Source organism: Chaetodon auriga, chromosome 10, assembly GCF_051107435.1.
Source record: "Chaetodon auriga isolate fChaAug3 chromosome 10, fChaAug3.hap1, whole genome shotgun sequence".
In the NCBI taxonomy this organism is placed as follows: domain Eukaryota; kingdom Metazoa; phylum Chordata; class Actinopteri; order Chaetodontiformes; family Chaetodontidae; genus Chaetodon; species Chaetodon auriga.
The window spans coordinates 8,745,549-8,763,458 of record NC_135083.1 but is presented as its reverse complement, the minus strand read 5'-3'; the positions used below and the strand labels follow the sequence as shown (position 1 = coordinate 8,763,458).

At 41.7% G+C, this 17,910-nt stretch overlaps 1 protein-coding gene across 1 annotated transcript; it reads right to left on the bottom strand.

Moving 5' to 3' along the window:
* Nucleotides 1–4,841: 4,841 nt before the first annotated feature.
* On the bottom strand, nucleotides 4,842–15,395 carry syn2a (synapsin IIa). The gene is made up of 11 exons (XM_076740448.1): nucleotides 14,762–15,395; nucleotides 9,389–9,446; nucleotides 9,197–9,288; nucleotides 8,834–8,990; nucleotides 8,570–8,659; nucleotides 8,373–8,435; nucleotides 8,082–8,224; nucleotides 7,916–7,990; nucleotides 7,630–7,732; nucleotides 7,292–7,438; nucleotides 4,842–7,083 (listed from the first exon to the last, which is right to left on the bottom strand). Exons 1-11 carry the CDS (start codon nucleotides 15,100–15,102, stop codon nucleotides 6,949–6,951), a joined length of 1,404 nt encoding a protein of 467 aa, XP_076596563.1. The 5' UTR covers nucleotides 15,103–15,395; the 3' UTR covers nucleotides 4,842–6,948.
* Nucleotides 15,396–17,910: the final 2,515 nt, after the last annotated feature.

Below are 17,910 nucleotides of genomic sequence, written 5' to 3'. Positions count from 1 at the left end.
TTTTTTTTTATTTATTATGGACGAACGTTGAATAATCAACGTACTGACTGATGTACTGCGGTGCAGGTCGCTTTGTTTTAAGTGCAATGGAAGCAGGTGAGGCGGGCGGCGGACATCAGATTATGCAGCCTCTCTCCTTGTTCTCTAACACAGTGAAATCCCACACATGTGTCAGACTTTGTGGCAGGGTGTAATGTTTGCTGTAACAGTGGCAACGTGGTGTAACCTCACAGGAGATCCAGTCCAGACACGCCACCAGAGGATTCCACCATTGGCTGATGCCACTGTGCACTGCACAGCCACTGGCAAGCGCAGTGGAACAACAATCATTCAGCAAGGGAGGGACACGTGGTGGAAAGAGAGGACAGTTATATTTTGTTTTAGTGTAAACATCCAGCATGTGGTTCCTGCTGGGCAGAACTGCTTTCAGTCCCAAGTGCAAATTTATTGTAAATATGGTGAATAAGTGTGTAATTTTTTTTGGCCCTTTGACTTGAGCCCAAGACAAGAAACATGATGGAAGCTTTTTGAGTTTTTCATCTTACTTGATGAGGTCTCAAAAAGCTTGATCAAGGGGTAAAATCGGCCTGATGTCAACAGCAGTAGGGAAACACAATAAGAGCAAATCCATTGGCTTGCCCGCTGTCATTTATTTTTACAACAGTTTTGCTATATGTGTTTATCTGTTCTATTTCTGCATTCTGACAAGCTGCACAGGCTGGCCAGATTGAACTCAGCAGAGCCCAAACGTCCTACATCCCTGGCCTACAATAGCTCCATCTAGTGGGTGCTCTTCCAATGATGCGTGTCAGCCTTCTTCACATCGAGACCTGCATAATAATCACTGGTGGAAGAGTAGTAAGTGAAAGTATCAGTACAACAATGTGAAAATACTTGTTTACAAGAAACGCTTGCATCCAAACTACAGAGGGATTATCAGCAAAATGTGCTTACAGTATCAAAAGTAAAAGAATGCATTCTGCAGAAGACTGACCCTGCATAGAAATGCATCATCGTATATGACGTTGTCAAATTGAGGCATCAATACATAAAGAACATTTTACTGGTGTTACTGCTTGAGATGGAGCTGTTTGAATTATAATATATACTGTTCGGTAGTTTAGTGTCTTAATGTGAATTTTCAATCTTTAATGTATTTAGTAACTATAGCTGTCAATAAAGAGTACAATATTTGCCCCTGAAATGTAGTACAGCAGATGTATAAAGTCACTGGACCAGGCCACACAGATCCCTTCAGGCGACGCGAAGAGAGCGAGACATTTTCCTTAAACACTAAACTAATGCAATTTGACAAACACGTCCTCAAGCCGTGGTGTGTCGTTCTATTACAGGGGACCTTCAATCACTTTAATAGCCCCTGCCAAGACAGCTACCCCGCTCTCTTTGTTATGGCCTCAAACTCTATCTGGAAATAAAAACCCATCAATTTGATATTCATACGAGCCTCATTTTCTAATGTACCCACAATACAAGGCCTTCACTTTCATCCATGACGCTGCCACAGCAACCTTCATTTGTGCATGAAAAAAAAATTGTTGTGATTGTCATTTCAGGGGTTGTTTCAGTTCTTTGATGAAGTGAAGGCACACTCAGACGGCTCAAGTGGCTAATTATGTAACCAGAATAACACAGATACTGTATGTAGGCCTCTGGTGCATCGGCTCCGCCAGTAGATGGCAACAAGAGGCTCTGTGTGTTTCTCCATGACATGTTCAGCAGCTGAGGCAGCATTGAGGATGGTGCTATTTTGTTGTGTTCCATTTTAGACCAGTGGAAGCAGTGAGTATAAAGAAGAGACCATATACTGTTCTGTTCTGTTAGGCTCTGTTCTGTCCTGTTGTTTGCTCTTATCTGAGGTAATGTTCTGTTCTGTTAGAAAGGGTTCTGTTCTGTTTCTTTTCTGTGAGGTGAGGTTACATTATGCTATGTTACGTTACGTTACGTTACGTTACGTTACGTTACGTTACGTTACGTTACGTTACGTTACGTTACGTTACGTTACGTTACGTTTGTGCATAGCGATATGTGTGCAGTTAGGTTAAGTAAAGTTACATTAAGTGATGTGATGTCGTGATGTGGTGTTACACGTCCTGATTACTATTTCTGTCATGTCATGTCATATCATGTCAGAAATAGTAATCAGGTGCATTACATGATATTTAATGATGCCCATGTTTATCACCCGGCACTATGACGTTCTCCCTCATTATGGGACGGAAGCGCTTGTCTTCCACTGTGTTCTCCAGCAGATGGTCAGTGCAGCGTGCCCCCACAGGGCACAAGTTGTTCATGTTGTGCAGCAGCTTGGCAGACAGCTGGGAGGAGTCTAGACCAAAGCTCCTCAGCTGGAGCTTCAGGGCCCTCCTTCCTCCGAGTTCTCAAGTGGCTTTTACAATCACCAGGCCAGGTCAGCCTGCTTGTTATGAGGGGAAAAAAACATCAGTACCATCTGGAAAATTACAAATGCATCGTGGTGAGCATATTTTATCTGTGGGAGATATTTGCAGATATTTGTTAAAAAAGACAACATGAATATGCTGTTCTAAGACAAATAACAGATGGCAGACTTCTCAGCAAACTTATGTTCCCATCAGGGCATAGAGGAGCCTCTGCAGCCATGTCAATTACTCTTTGGACATGTGCAGGCAGACAGTGTCAGACACAGATGGATGGCAGTTTACAAAGTTCTAACCTGCCTGCACCGTCATAAATAACAAGAGGACGAGCATACCAAGGCCTCATATCAGTGAAAAAAGCAATCTTTATCAGATATATATACTGTATCTTTTATATAGCATATATGTGTACTTTGGTGAAATGTTTAAAATTTTAAAGAATACACATTTCACTGATCAGAAATACACATTCTGTTTGTTTTTGGTGTGCGCCACCATCAATCAGGTAGTTAGCACAAAAACAGAGAACAGATAAAAATACTTTGGCACACCTTCACTTCACCTTAATCTAGAAATAGCAGGGACTGAGCAGATGTCAGCATGATATATGTGGAAGAATCACTCCCTCCTTATTAGAAGTGGTCGCGCTCTCCCAGAGACAGTGGCTCAAGTGTAGAAAGAAAATGTTTGGCGCTCGGGTGCTACACAAATCTGTGAAGTGAAGAACTGAAGTGTGTGTGTGGACACTGAAATGCTGCTGGCTGCTAATTACAAAGGCAGAAATATAAAGCAATAACAAAACAATATCATAATGGTGTCACTGAGCACCCATCCTAATTTTCTGAGATGTTGTTCAATGTGGTAGAAGCATAATCAAGAGAACAATAATCATCAAACCTGAATGATTAATGAGCTTGACTTCGCAATGCCTGGGCCCAACAGATTTGTCTTGATGTCAGGGAGGTAAAAAACGTGTTTCTCATAAAGTCAGTATTTTAGTGAAAAGTTCATCAAATTTTATTTCCTGCGTTTTATGAGCCAGAACATCGTTCCCTCGGATCATCTCACCCAATAACTCAGACTTTAAATCACAAGAGGAGCCGGTCACATTCACAACTCAACATGAATTTGCAGCTTTTCGGTTCGAAGCAAGGACCAAATAAACTGATTATCTTGGTCCAATGAGTGGGTTCACTGCAGTAAAAATAATTAGAAATAGATCACCACTACAATCACTTTTTATTATTCAATATTCACTAATGATAACCACTATAACCACAATGTAGTGAATGAAACGATGCATTATTGACTGTTCAGAAGGTCAGCACCAAGTGTATGACTGTATTACTGATAATTATTTCATTATACATGGTCTGGGTATACATCTAATTTGAAAAAAACATTGACTTTCCGGGTTCATATCATTTCATTGAGGCTGACTTTCTTTATCCAGTGAACAGGTTTCCAAAGGACTTCCTCAGACGGATGGTGTCACTGCTCACTGTGTCCTCACTGGCAGCCTGAATATGTCTGTCAGACCAAAGGCACTGACCAGGGACTGGGATTTGCTGGAACATAAGAGAGTCGTGACTTTGCATGTGCAGAGTGAGTCAGGGTATACGCTCAGTGGCCACGTTATTAGGTACACCTGTAGGATCCAATGCAACCCAATGCAGCAGCTGACATGCTGATACATTTCATCTTTATGACGCCGGTAATGTTAGTTTTGCCACTGTCATAATACTCTCAGGTATGTAAGGGACAAAACATTAGGAGCCCCTCTCAATGTAAGGTGGTCCTCAGTGTGGTCACCTCGGTATTAAACATATAACTGATTTTACACATTTCCTACAATGTCACCAAAAGCTGAGCATCATGAATGTCTTAAAGATAGACTTCATAGTGGAGTCCTCGTATTGACTTGCATTAGGTTGCACAGGTGTACCTTCTAATGTGACCTCTGAGTGTCCGTGAATTCACAAGTGAGTTGAACATACTATCTATACATTCTTACTTCAGCTGGGGATGTTTTTCCCCCGGCGTCCTGTGCAGGAGGCTTGAGGATCAACCTCGGAGCAGGCCTTTGTGAAAGAAATCCCTGGGGTTCCACTGGGCCCCCTAGTTTCACCACATTATTGCATCATTTATGATATTCAGCCATCTCAGCTATGAAATGAATGATGCATGAAAGCTTCAAATGTGATGTTAATATGTTCATCTTGCATGTTCTCACAGTAATCTCACATTGTTTACACGTAAGACAGACACCGCAAAATAAAGGCACAGTCAAAGCAGAGGGAAGATTATCACAATACAATCATCTCTGCCACAACACAGGCATCACTTCATGCACTGGAAGCAATGCAGTTTCCCTGAAGAAATAGTGCTACTCATAACATAACACACAAGGACACAGACCAAACATATATTGCAAAGGAAGCTTTATTGCCAGTGACAGAGGGGAAATACCCAGAAAGGATTTTTTTCCACAACATCTTGTATTCTGATCTTGATTTAAACAGTCCAACACCGGTTTTAATGTACACATATGTAGCATGTTGCATTGGCCCTCACTAGTTACAGTCCTGCAGGTATGAAGATAGAAGTTTCACCTCAACACAGTGGCCAAATAAACATGCCCAGTTATAATTTCTCAAATATTCAATCACGATCACTGAATCAAGGCCTAACCATGCACTTGTTGTACCTCTGCACGTTCCTCCATCGGAAATCAATGCCATGGCATTTTTCCTATGAAACAAAACAACACACCCATAAAGCCTCAGGCATGGCTTTTACAAGGACACGCTCACAGATACAATTGCACTTTATACAACTCGGAAAAGAATTACACACGGAGCTTGCTGAACATATTTTATACTATTGTAACAAACAAATTGTTGTAAAACGGTACAGATTTCTTTTTACAGTTGATTTGGTTGCTTTTTAGCTGTTTCGCCATTTAAGTGTGAGATATATGAAATGGGCTCCACCAAAGCCACTGGACGACAACCAAGTGATGGTGACATTTGTGTAAAAATGTTTGAAAACAATTTAGTGTGTAGATGACTATAGCTTTCTGAATCAATCTGATGGAAGATCTGGTTTCGAAATAAACACGTTATTGAGTAAAAAACAAAGATTTGTATTGCACTTTCCATCAACTCACAGGAAGAGTCCACACTGAACCTCAGACTACTTGTACTGTTGTCATAGCAACACCAACAGGATAGCCGATATATCCAGTGCGAGGGCCACGGGGGGGAGGGACGACGTTATATCTGGCATTTCATGGCAGATCATACAATATACACGTTTTCTGTATCAGCCGTAATGCCTGCTTCCAATCAATCAAACCGCAAAAGACAACAACAGTTTGGATGCAGCATCAGTTCACAGGCGTGTGGTTTACAACAGGCTGTCTGAAAACACAAGCACTGTCCTGGAACGTTGCTCTCGGATGAAACTACACACTCGGTGCGACGCACTGCAGGATTAACAGTCCCCTCGCTGATATTTACATTGTGGGTTACTGGGAGTGCAAAGACTGATTGAAAGTAAATGATTTCCTCTTTGGTTCAAAATTATATAAATATATTTAATTTGTGTGTGCACACCTGCACAACATCCTACATAATAAATCTTAATAAATTTAATCTTAATATTTATTATGTGTCAATCTATAAGTATCCTAAAACCACTCTAAATAATCTCTCTCATGACATAATAGATGAAAAAATGAACTTTAAGAAAGGCCACGTATGTCTCTGTTGTATTCGTATGCAGGAGTGTACACTGGTGCACTCACTGTCTTAATGCATGTATGGCAATGAATACATATATCCTGTAGAGGTTATGTAATATACATTTCTTATGACACATTCACAATGCATGAATCACAGGGAACACAGCTTGGGTAAAACAGCGATGTTACATGAACATCCCACTTGATCAGACATTAATAACTGACTTCCACCTGCCTTTGTATCAGTCATGCAAAACAAAAATAAATATCTATTAGTATAAGTATGAAAATAATCACCACTACAGCCATACACGCTCACGTACTGTATACATATTGAGATATACACAAACTTCAAACTGCACGATAGCCCACAGTTTGAACAATATCTAAAGGTACACACCAAAATAGAAAACAGAAAGAGGGAGGGGGCAAAGAAAAGATTCATAGCTGGGTCGAACGGGTAGCACAGAGCAGCACTGAACTCAGTGTAGGCACAATCTGCTTTTTACATCATCAACAACAGCCCCAAAGAAAGAACCACAGCTACTGAAACATAGGTGACCTATACAAGCACACAAATCAACAGGTCAACGAGTAGACAGTACATTTTGACACTGCATAGAGTTAAAAACACAGTCCAGGCCAGCTCTCAGCTGCACCAAGCTCACGTCACCAAGATCTGATTCCAGCTATCGGCATACACACACACACGTCTGCGCTTGTGTTCAGCTAAGGTACGTCATTGTTGTCTAGACTCTGACACTTCCTGCCTTTCTCAAGAGTGACTCAGTTGGCCTGGACTGGTTTTGGACCCACTGCAACGCCATTACAGTCGAGAATGTACTGCAGACAACCTTGAGGCGGACGCCCGGCACCGTTCTTGGTGGGGTCACTGGTGATCTCCCCCTTCTGACCAGCTCCCTATAAAGACAAAGAAATAGCTTACTCATCCCGCAATGACTATGATGGTTTCCTGGCAGGGGCATAGTGTAGATAACTGATAATGTCTGGAAACTTAAATGGGACATTATCATTAACAATGACACTAAACTGACAGAAGCCTCCTGTTTCTAATCTTTGTGTGTGTGTGTGTGTGTGTGTGTGTGTGTGTGTGTGTGTGTTACTGTACCTGGGACGGCTGTATGGTGGTGGGCCTCTGAAGAGCATTAGCTTCGTTCTCTGCTGCTTGATTCATTGCTGCCAGCACCATGTCAGCAATGAGCTGCCTGTCCTCGGCCTGGTGCTCACCTACCAGGGGCATGGAAGAGCCCACCACCTGTGCCCCAAGGAGCATGAGATAGCAGAGAGAGGATGTCAAACCACGGAGCAGTGCCTCGTGTAAATCTTGTCTTTATATAAAATATGCTGGCTGATACAGCAGCAGGCAACATCGGTACTTTAATGTATTCAGACAGTTCAGTATGCTCCAGAAATATCATTTCAGACCTGATGACCCTAGACTCCTACCTCTGTGATGAAATCTCTGCCATCTTTGCCATGGATAGCTTTGACTGCACATATATCCAGACCCCCAAAAATCTCTGAGCAGGTGTCTACCCACAGCTTGTACCTGAACAAAACAGTAACAGCAGCAGCATAATGAGACACCACAGTCACTTCTACAGAACACGTTAGTATACGTGACACAAGGAAGTTAACACACTAATAGTTGCTTGCTAATAATCCACATGTAACAGAATTAATTGACCTTTCTTTGTCTTTATATTGGACTGTATTCTTATGTAACACTCACCTATCAGTCATGGCCACCTGCTCCAGCATAGCTGAGCCAGTGTTGGTCTTCCAGTTACCGGAAATAGACGTTCTCCTGAAGGGCGTTAAGCACATAAATTACAAAAATGTCATTGCTGTTTCTCATTTGCTTCAGGTTGAAGTAACCAGAGTGTATTTAAACATACATGTAGGCTTTGTAGTCAGTGCCAATCTTCTGGATCCTGATGTCGTACTTGGAGTCGATGAGAGGTTCTGTGGTCGTGTACGTCTGGGTGAGAGCCACGACACTGGCTATGTCCTGGAACTTACTGTGATTGTCCACCTTCACCTGTACACAAAGAAAGACACATAAAAAAATGCATCTGACACTTCAGTGACTCTTGGAGGTTGATGAAGTTCCTGACACAAAAGCAGAAATACAGCACAACAAAATGATGCATTCTTTCATATTGCTGCAAGAAGAAAAATCTCTGTACCTTTCCAATACCAGAGTGGGCATGTCCAATCTTCACAACAACAGGAAACGACGGCATGCTTACCTAAAGTAAGAGTTCCTGCATTATCCAGTAGTCTGCTTCATACTTTCATCTCACTTTGAAAACATGCAAATAATGTTTTTTTTATTATCAAACAAAGATTCTGTCGCAGAAGGTAGGTGATGACGGGTTCTCACCATCTCCTTGTAGTTCGGGTAAAAGGTCTGCTCAATCAGAGGGAACTTCTCAGCACCCAGCTTCCTGTGGGTGTTGATAAGTTGGGCAAACTAGACACACAAACAGGTAAATAAATCAGATATTATCTAGAAATTATTTCACAGAGCATATTGGGGTTATTAAATAGACAAAATGCAATGCAGACAGAGATCAATTCTTATTATTGTCCCTTTTCCTGCTTCATTGCTGTACAGTAAAGCTCTCCCTGGATGCTGAGTGCTTACCGCCCATGGCTTGTCACACAGGTTGTAGATGGATGAAAGGGAGTTGATGCTTGGGACACCTCCGTACTGCAGCCCGATGATCAGGTTGCGAAAGTCTTCGTTCTGGGTCATGCTGAAGGCATGCTGACGAATGAGGACGAAGTCCGGCTTGAATGACCTAGAAGACAGAATTGTGGCAGAGATGTGACAAAAATCTGAGCAGAAAAACGACAAACTGTGCTGCCAGCAATGTGGATGAATCAGGCAGCCAGCAGTGTAGGTGGATATCCAACATCCCTATTGATCAAAACACTTCGGAGGATAAATCTCTCTTCTTCTCTGCCTTTGTGTGTGTGCGCGTGTGTGTGTGTGTATGTGTCTCACCTCATAACCTTGGTTCCATTTCTGAGGACCTGCATGTTAACGTTGCAGGTGCCGTTGGCTTGAGCCACAACGTTGATCTCACTGAATTCAGCCTGAGGAGTTGATGATTAAAGAAGCATGAGAACAGAGTGCTTAAACTTCTTTATTCCGTTTTACATAAGTAATGGATATAACTGGCATATTGAAACGTACCTGCTCCACTTTGATGTCATAATCCCCAAGTACTTTCTTTCCACGGAATAATTTAGCCCTGGTTAAAACAGCAGCACAGAGAATGGAATATGAATTAATGTTGAATATATACCACTTCGCTGAGTGCATGAACAGCACAGAGTAGACAACTGCTGACACACAGCCTTTCTAACGCTTCTTCCCTTCAATCTCCCAACAAGGAAACATTACAACACTTTCAAAGACTGTACAATGAACTGCATACTGCCTGGTCTACTAGTAGTACTACCCAGTGGGGCATGATGCAGTGAGGTAACATTCCCATTGAACGCACTTAATTGAAAATTCCAGAAAATGGCCGCACCGTTCGTGTGTTGGGTGATTCAGCACTTTTTCAAACAGAGAGTCTCTAGCTTTTTCTGGCTTGAATAAAAATTACACCTGTGGGTCTTTAAACTCTTTTTTTTCCCTGCTGGATCACGGCTGAAGAGGAAATCTTTCCCATGGGACTGAAGATTAAGATGGATCAGTGTCTACAGTACATACTGACACCCCACTGAGATGAAAACTGCAGAAGCCAAACTGATTGTCAGTGTTAACGGTGTGTTCGATTTCTTCGTTTTTTTTTCTCTAAACGGATGTGCAGGGCCTGGGCCTGACAACATAAGCTCTTACAGAAGACACTACAGGCAAGATCTACAGTAAATCAACACTACTGAGAGCCTTATTTCCTCAAGTTGCTGTGGTGGAGGTTTTATTCTGCAGTGCAACAGTGTTAAACTGGTGTTGTGCAAAGTATTTTAAAACCACCTCTATCCAAATGTGATCTGTAGAAAGTCCATGTTTCGGTGCAGTTGTGTTGATACATTTTGATGACATGTTGTGGAGTTCACCTTCCTCTCAGCTTGCATCACCCTGCTGTCACGTACCCTGCGCTTCCTGCATATTTAGTGAGGAGGCAAGGCTGAATAATTCATCCTCAATCTAATTAGAGTATGGGGATCTATTTCGCTGTGGAGGAAAACAAGCATTAAAATATGAATCACTGCTCCTATATCCGACAAAATGAAAAGCCTGCCCTGCACTGTGATGAATGCTCTGTAGACTGTTTCCACAACGCGACCCCTCGAAGGAAACACAGAGACGAGGCATGAGAAAGACAAGCCTCTGATTTAAATTTGAATCTTTGTCAGCCGGGGGTGTGGAGGGAGCATGACATTATGTATTCGATCTATACAGAACCCTGTGCAGCAAAATTACTGAGCACAGAAGCCACACGTCAAACGTCCTATAGTGCATTTAACATGATGTTTCAGCACGGTGCATTACTATGCATTAGAATGTGACAGTCACGTCAAAGTGTCCCGCTCCTCTAGTTCAAATCTAGGCCATGTCTGTGCTGTCCTTGCACAAGCGTTCATCCAAAAACAAAGGGCATTATTGTTATATATTAGGAATACTTCAGCCATTGCCCTTGACTAACATGGCCTGAAAACTGGAGTTGGTGTCTGGGTGCTGTAGCTGCTCACTGAGAGAGAAAGAACAGCATGATGGTGATCCAATCATTCATTTGTAAGAATCAATATGGGTGGCCTGCTCTTGACCTGAACTAAAGATGAGATGAGAAGCCAAATAAGATAAAACAAGTATGTCCCTCTTTGGTGATTCCAAGAGTAACTATGACAATGTAGAAAAACTGAGCCACTTCATTCAGCCGTCATACTGCTGTGAAAGAATTTTTCATTGGGATGATTCACCTGAGAGCTTGATAAGCAGGAACCCTCACTGAATTTTAATGTCTCATCACATAGCCTGCTTAACATTCACTCTCGTGAGGCTAATGTTTGAATGAGGTTAAGCTCACAGTATAAAACATTCACGTTCCAGTTCCAGTTAAAACAGTCCCTTATGTATTTTGGTAATTTTGAACATTAAGTAACTAAATGAAACGAATGCAAGTGAAAGAATGGGGAAGCAGGACATGTCGGCCATTAGTCTGATCAGCGAGACAGCTCCTCCTGTCATAAGAGCAATTTATGGCAGAGCAATGCTGGCACGAATCAAACCTCTGCGGAGGAGCTTCATCTAACAAGTAAAACACTGGCTGAATGACAGAAGGTTCTGTCCCTGTACGTGCAGTGACTCTGTCAGCCACTGACTTTATCAGCCTACCTTTTATCCTACACAGTTAATTATTCTGCTTGACACAACCTGTTGCACAACAAAGTCCTTATTCAAATAATTGCCCATGCTATATATATATATCTGGCTGACTGTAAAATTGCAGGGCATTTTGCAATTGGTGGGATCCTTGAAATTTTACACTTTCACTATTTGCCAAGTTCTCAGTAACAACCTGTGTGCTGAACAAGACGTGTAATAAAGAAAATATCTGAAACATCTCAGACACTGAAATAGTCCTCATTTATTGCTGCATAGGTGTACATTTGTAAACACTCTGAATGACAAAAAGCTGTTTTTTAACTGTAGATTTTGCAGTGTCAAAGTAAATGGTCAATAAGTCAGTGATCTCTTTACTGCAACTGCAAATAGATGTTGGTGGGTGAACCTTCTGCCAGATGCACTTAATCTAGAGGACTGTTCCTGCTTACATTCAGTGTGTCTTGGGGCCACCAGGTCCCATCACTCTTGCTTTGTGCCAGTGGGTGTAAAAAGTGAAACTGTTGCACAACAAAACACAGCACATAAACAAGCCCTCAGACTCAAGGTATGCCAACATTGCAGAGAATATTAGGTATTCAGCAAAACCTGCATAAAAATAAAGAGACGTTTCATCTTCTTAAAGCTTGCCAAGAGGTATATTTTTATGGTTTTCGTCCTGCTGCTGTGAGAGCTGAATACAAAGTGTGCAGTATTTCACACTCTGAAACTTTGCTCTCCGACTCATTCTCAATGTGATGTTTGTGTCTTTATGTTACAGCTAATGGTCTAAACAGGACCAATTTCAAGCATCTGCACCGCATTACATTAAGCTGCAGAACAATGAAGGTGAATGAAGCAGATCCACACCACTATGAGTAAACCAAGACTGATTTGAACTGCTGTAGTAACTCACAACTACGGCGTGCAAAGTCTCCTCAACGAGCAAACGTACAACTCCCTGCTCAAGTGATATTGAGCAGCCATGAAAAATAGATGCAGCACTCAGACAGAGGAAGCCCTTTGAGTGAAGTATTTTAGCTGATCTCCCAAGTGGATGTGTAGTAGATATATGAAGCAAGACAACATTAAGAGTAATACTAGTCTTGGAGCAAAATGGAAATAGAGTGAAATAACATTATATGGAATAAAGGCTATTAGGCAACAGAAATAATGTCAAAGAAGGAAATTGCTTGATGGCTTTTTGTCAAATACAGAGGAACTATTTCACATCTTATTAAATATTGACAGTGAAAATGAAAGGAAAAGTGTGAAACATTATCTTAATCGCAACCCAACCTACTCAGTATTCTCAATAAGAACGACCTTTGATGAATGACATGGTTTTAGTTTAATGTATTGCATTCTGGTCCTCTGCCTGTGTACTAGCACAACAGACTATAATCCTTATTCCTCAACCAGCAGCTGCTTTTCCACTCATAATAAATGTGGAGCAAGTGGATGCATATGGCTGGCATCCATCTCGCCGACGAGGGCCTGATCTCATTAGCATTGATTAAGGTATCTATTACGTATATAAATGGCCAGTCCTGCACACGTAAACAGGATTAGAGGACACAGCAAGAATTAGGCAAGCCGATATCCCAATATTTGTGTGATTTGTTGTACTTTGAGCTTTATATGTATCTTAATGAATGTAAAATGAAATCCAGCCACAATGGCCATCTTGACATGGTCTGCGTGTGGTACACGATACACGTACTGTATACAACACAAAATCCTGCGTGGATGGATCCCAAATGTGAAGGGTTTTTTTCCATCTGCACAGTGTACAAATGTTTCATGTCCGGGAACTGTCTATTCCCTCTCTCTGTCAAAAAAAAAAAAGTTTCCAAATTACTGTTAGCAATTTTTAAAGATGAATTAGTCCATCTCACTTCTAACTATCTAATATTAAACTAATTAATATTGTGATTTTGTCCAATGCTTAAAGAAGGGTGGTGTAGATTTCACTCTGATTTTATTTCCATGCCTCAGGAAAGTCCAATGATTCCACAAAGTCAGCACGTCACCCAGTGTGAAAGTGGTCTCTTTGCAAGGCATTACAGAGATGAGTTCAGGTTCCTGCTGTCTATCTTTGTTTCTCAACTGATAATGTCCATAATTACTATAGGTGGTAATCACACAGATGTACTGTGCAAATGTGCGGAGCATCGTTTGCACGATCCTGCTGCGCAGCTCTCGCACACACATTGCTGTGGAAAATATGCCAGCTGTGCAAACAAGTGTTGATCACGCAGTGATAGAAATACTCTATTCTCTACTTTTCGACAAGATATCAGCCTCTCCTCAAAGTTTCCTCTAAATCCATGTGCACACTCATTTAGAGCACTTTAATTGCTGAACACAGTAGACTGGCAAAGATGCAGGTTACCTCTGAATAAGATCCCCCAGAACACTGACTGTCAGTGTAACAGCTTAAATGCCTTAACGTAAATCCACTCTTAACATTAATGACATAATGGTCCTTTGTCCCAGCAGGCTGAGAAACACAGCCATGCAGATGACATTGTTCAATTTTTCTACTCTGCGTTCACACCACTTGTATGATCAGCTAATGGAACTCTATGTACCCTGGGCTGCAGTTACTTACATTAATGGTTCCCCATGTTAGCGCAGGGCACGTCACGTGATCTGCTATCAGTGAGCAGGGGGAAACCCCATTGATGGAGGGAAAGCACTGCAGTATTCAGACAACCTCCAAAAGAAGCAGTTTACATTTCCAAATTCTGCACAACCTGTGGAACACTCATTTTTAAGACACACTACAGAGCCGTTCTATCAATGATTTTAGTTAATTCACCATTTTTTTTTCTACAGACAGCCTTCTTCTACCTTCTGTTGCTCCAAAATGTGTAACACAATGAAATACAACAGAAAAAACATTTCTTACAACACAGACAAAATTGAGGACAATTAAAATCGTCTATCTCGTGTTCTGCCATTACTGCTGAGAATGAATGGACCATATTTCCTTAGTTATTATCATAACTCTGGCATGCTGCACCATCAAGCCACAGCAGCAGTGCCCATTCATATCTGTAGGGTGCTTGATACAGATGTTGTCTCAGCAGTTCTTTAACCCTTACCTTACTACTACATTCAGTGGAATCACGAGGTGAAAAATCTGCATCAAGGATGAGTAAACTAACAACAGCCTATTTATGATTCAAGATGAAGTACATGACTGAGTAGAGCAACACATTGTCTTACCACTCTTGTTGTGGTTCATCAATTACCAGGAGAATCTTGAACTTCTTAGGTGTCGTGACTTGGGTCTGCTCCACTAGCCCTGCTGAGGCAGCTGTCTGCTTAACAACATTGGTGATGGAGCTAAAGAAGCCCGCTCCGGTGGACTGAGATGGCTGAGGTTTCCTTTCTGGAGCAGGAGAAGTGGCTGGAGGTGTAGGCCCAGCTGTAGGAGACTTGGCAGGGGTGGTGGAAGCAGGTGGAGGAGGCTGAGCTTGGTCAGGCCTCTGGAGGTCTGTCATGTAGCCATTGGGCAGGTTGGAGATGAACGTGCTGTCCGAGAGACGCCGACGCAAATAATTCATGGCTGCAGCTTAGAAAGCAGAAGAGTCAACAAGCGCTGGGTGTGGAAAATAATTCTGCAGAGGAGTCCCTGTTCTCAGTGTGCAGCTGATAATGGCTGAGCTCTGAATGCAAACTCCCAGCGAATGTATTCCCTCCCAGTTCAGTGGAGCATCCTCAGAGCTCCCCCTCACTGGCAGTGACGCTACACTCTCCCTCAACCAATCCCCTTATCCTGTGCCTTCCTCAACCACTGCTAGTGATGCTCCGGCTGTGCCTCTCCTTCCTCTCGTCCTCTCCTCTCTCACTCACTGGCGTGCCTGCTTTCCCTACCCCTCCCCCATTTTCTACTGCCTCACAGGCATCATGCTTTCTTGAACCACAGCATTTAAAATAGAGGGGTTTCCAGTGTAAGTGCAAGAGGCTACACTGAGTACTACATCACAATCGCCTTGCTCCTGCTCCCTCTGGTCCTCATGTTTCCCCTTCCCTCTGTCCATGCACAGCATTTGTGTGTGTGTAAAATGCAGGCATGAAATCTAAAATGGCTGTTAGGACTGGTGGGCAATGCTGAATGAGAGGACAAGCGTCAGCAGCAGTCCCTTGAGACACAGATGCATGCCTCTTTCTTAATTGACTTATCAATCCTTATATAGCTACTTATTATACTTATTACAATTTTCTGCAAGGCATGCTTTATCTCAATGCTTTATCAGACTTAATTGAACAGCACATGTCCATTATGGGTAACACAGTTTACCATTATGTGCAATTACGTTTTCATGTGCACCTGACAGCACAAACACACAGTTTACAATATTTTTCTGTACTAAAATATCTGCTAACATAAATCACACTGAAAAACATATGTATTTGAAAAGATCACACTAACAACCTCATTACTTATTTGGGGGAAAAAATTATTTGATGAAAACAGAAACTGGTACACCTCCTTGTAATACAATTGTAGGCTGATCTATCATGTTTAATTAGTCTATAAGCAAAGAATATAGAAAGCTTTGTGGTGAAACCACTGCGGACCACCATGTCTTCAACACAACTAACTGATGGACAATTTGAAAATGGCTTAGGAAACAGATCAATAAATCAATAGCTTGTGATGCTCAGAGGTCACCACACATCTGTTCAAGGGACCGCACAGTTTGATTCTGATAAACAATTATGTAAGGTTTTATACGTCTTATGGCTGAGGCAATGAAATCCTTAATTCTCAGTGTGAATATTTTTCTACCAAACAACCCTGAAGCTAAAATTACTAGTAGACTGGAGTCACCATGCTCATGAAATCTGCTCAGCTGGTTAACTGCTGATCTTTAGGCACACTCCCTCTGCCATCAGGAGATTTAAACTGCACTGACAGTCACAGGGAGGCCACGCTCCAGTGCTGCACTTGGATAATATAATTGGATAAAATACTGTAGATATAACATGAGGCTTCTTGCACAAAAAGAGTCATAACATAACATCATAGAAAAAAAAAATGCATTTTGTATGCCCTGGTCATTCCCTTAAAGAAATGACCTGTTCAGTTTTTGGTCCATAGCTGGGCCACATGGATGATGATGAATCATTTACAAAATTTTGTCCTTTCAAATGTGGAGCAACCGGAGTCAAAGTTTGAGTTTGTTTGTCAGTATTATTCTACTGTTCGTATTTCTGGACGTAATGTTGCACACATTTATATATTTTCAAGTCATCCAGTGAATTTTCTGTATTTGTGTAACATCACAAATTGTACATGAAACAAGTCCACCATTTCCAACAAAAGGAACAGAAGAGCAAATTGGTAATAAAAATCATGTAAATAATGACAATAGTAATAGCATTTGTGAAAGCAGAGCATACACATGATAATGATGCCCACCATGACACTGGCAAACTCAAGCTCTAATTTAATTTAATTATAGCTTCCATGTTTGCATTTTGTTTAATATTGTCATTCTGTTTTTCCATGTTGTAATTTTACTGTCACCATGTCTGGTTACTCTTTATAGTCTTACATCTGCTGCAGAACTGTTGTATTTTTTTCCTGTCAAAGGGCATGATTTCTTCTTTATTTGAATCGTGGATGTGATGAAGAGGATGCTGTATGTTGCATAGGATGCAAAGCTCTCTGAGGAAATTTTCTGATGTGGGGATATATAAGTAAAGGCAAAGCATGATGTGTGTTGTACTCTATATAAAGTGCAATCTGCTAAATACCCACTGAAACCAGACCTCAATGTGTCTTTTTGTCATGAGAGACAGTGAAAAGGACAGCATGTAATTCTACTTGTATGTCAGTTTGAGAAAAGCTGCACTGTGCAATGAATCTTATGCCTGGATGTGAGGGTGACATCATCTGGTGGCAGTGATGTACTGAACATCTGAACCAACCTCCTTTCATTTAGATGTCTGAACCCACATCCAACAGACAGGTGACCCCAACTCCCCCCTTGTCTGTTTTGCAGTCAGGTTGTTGATCAGCTGGCTTTGCAGTGGACCTTCTCTATAGTATCCTCTGAAAATCATGCACAATTAATTTACCTTATGGAAATAGACTTACATGCAAAAGCACAACGAAGGCCATCATCTGGGGCCAACAGACAAATTAAACATCTGTTTCACGGCTTCTCGGAGAAGGGTTTGTAGTTGTAATTCCTCACCTTATTTTGGAGTATAAAACATGCTTTGCCTCTCCGTTAATCCGTTAATAGTTAATGACAGTAGTTATCATGAATAAATGCGGCTTTTAGCCGAGCAGAGCCCCACACGGTGAGTTCGTGCCAGTTCGCCTCGTCTCCGCTAGGGCCACCCTCCTCTCTTTGTGT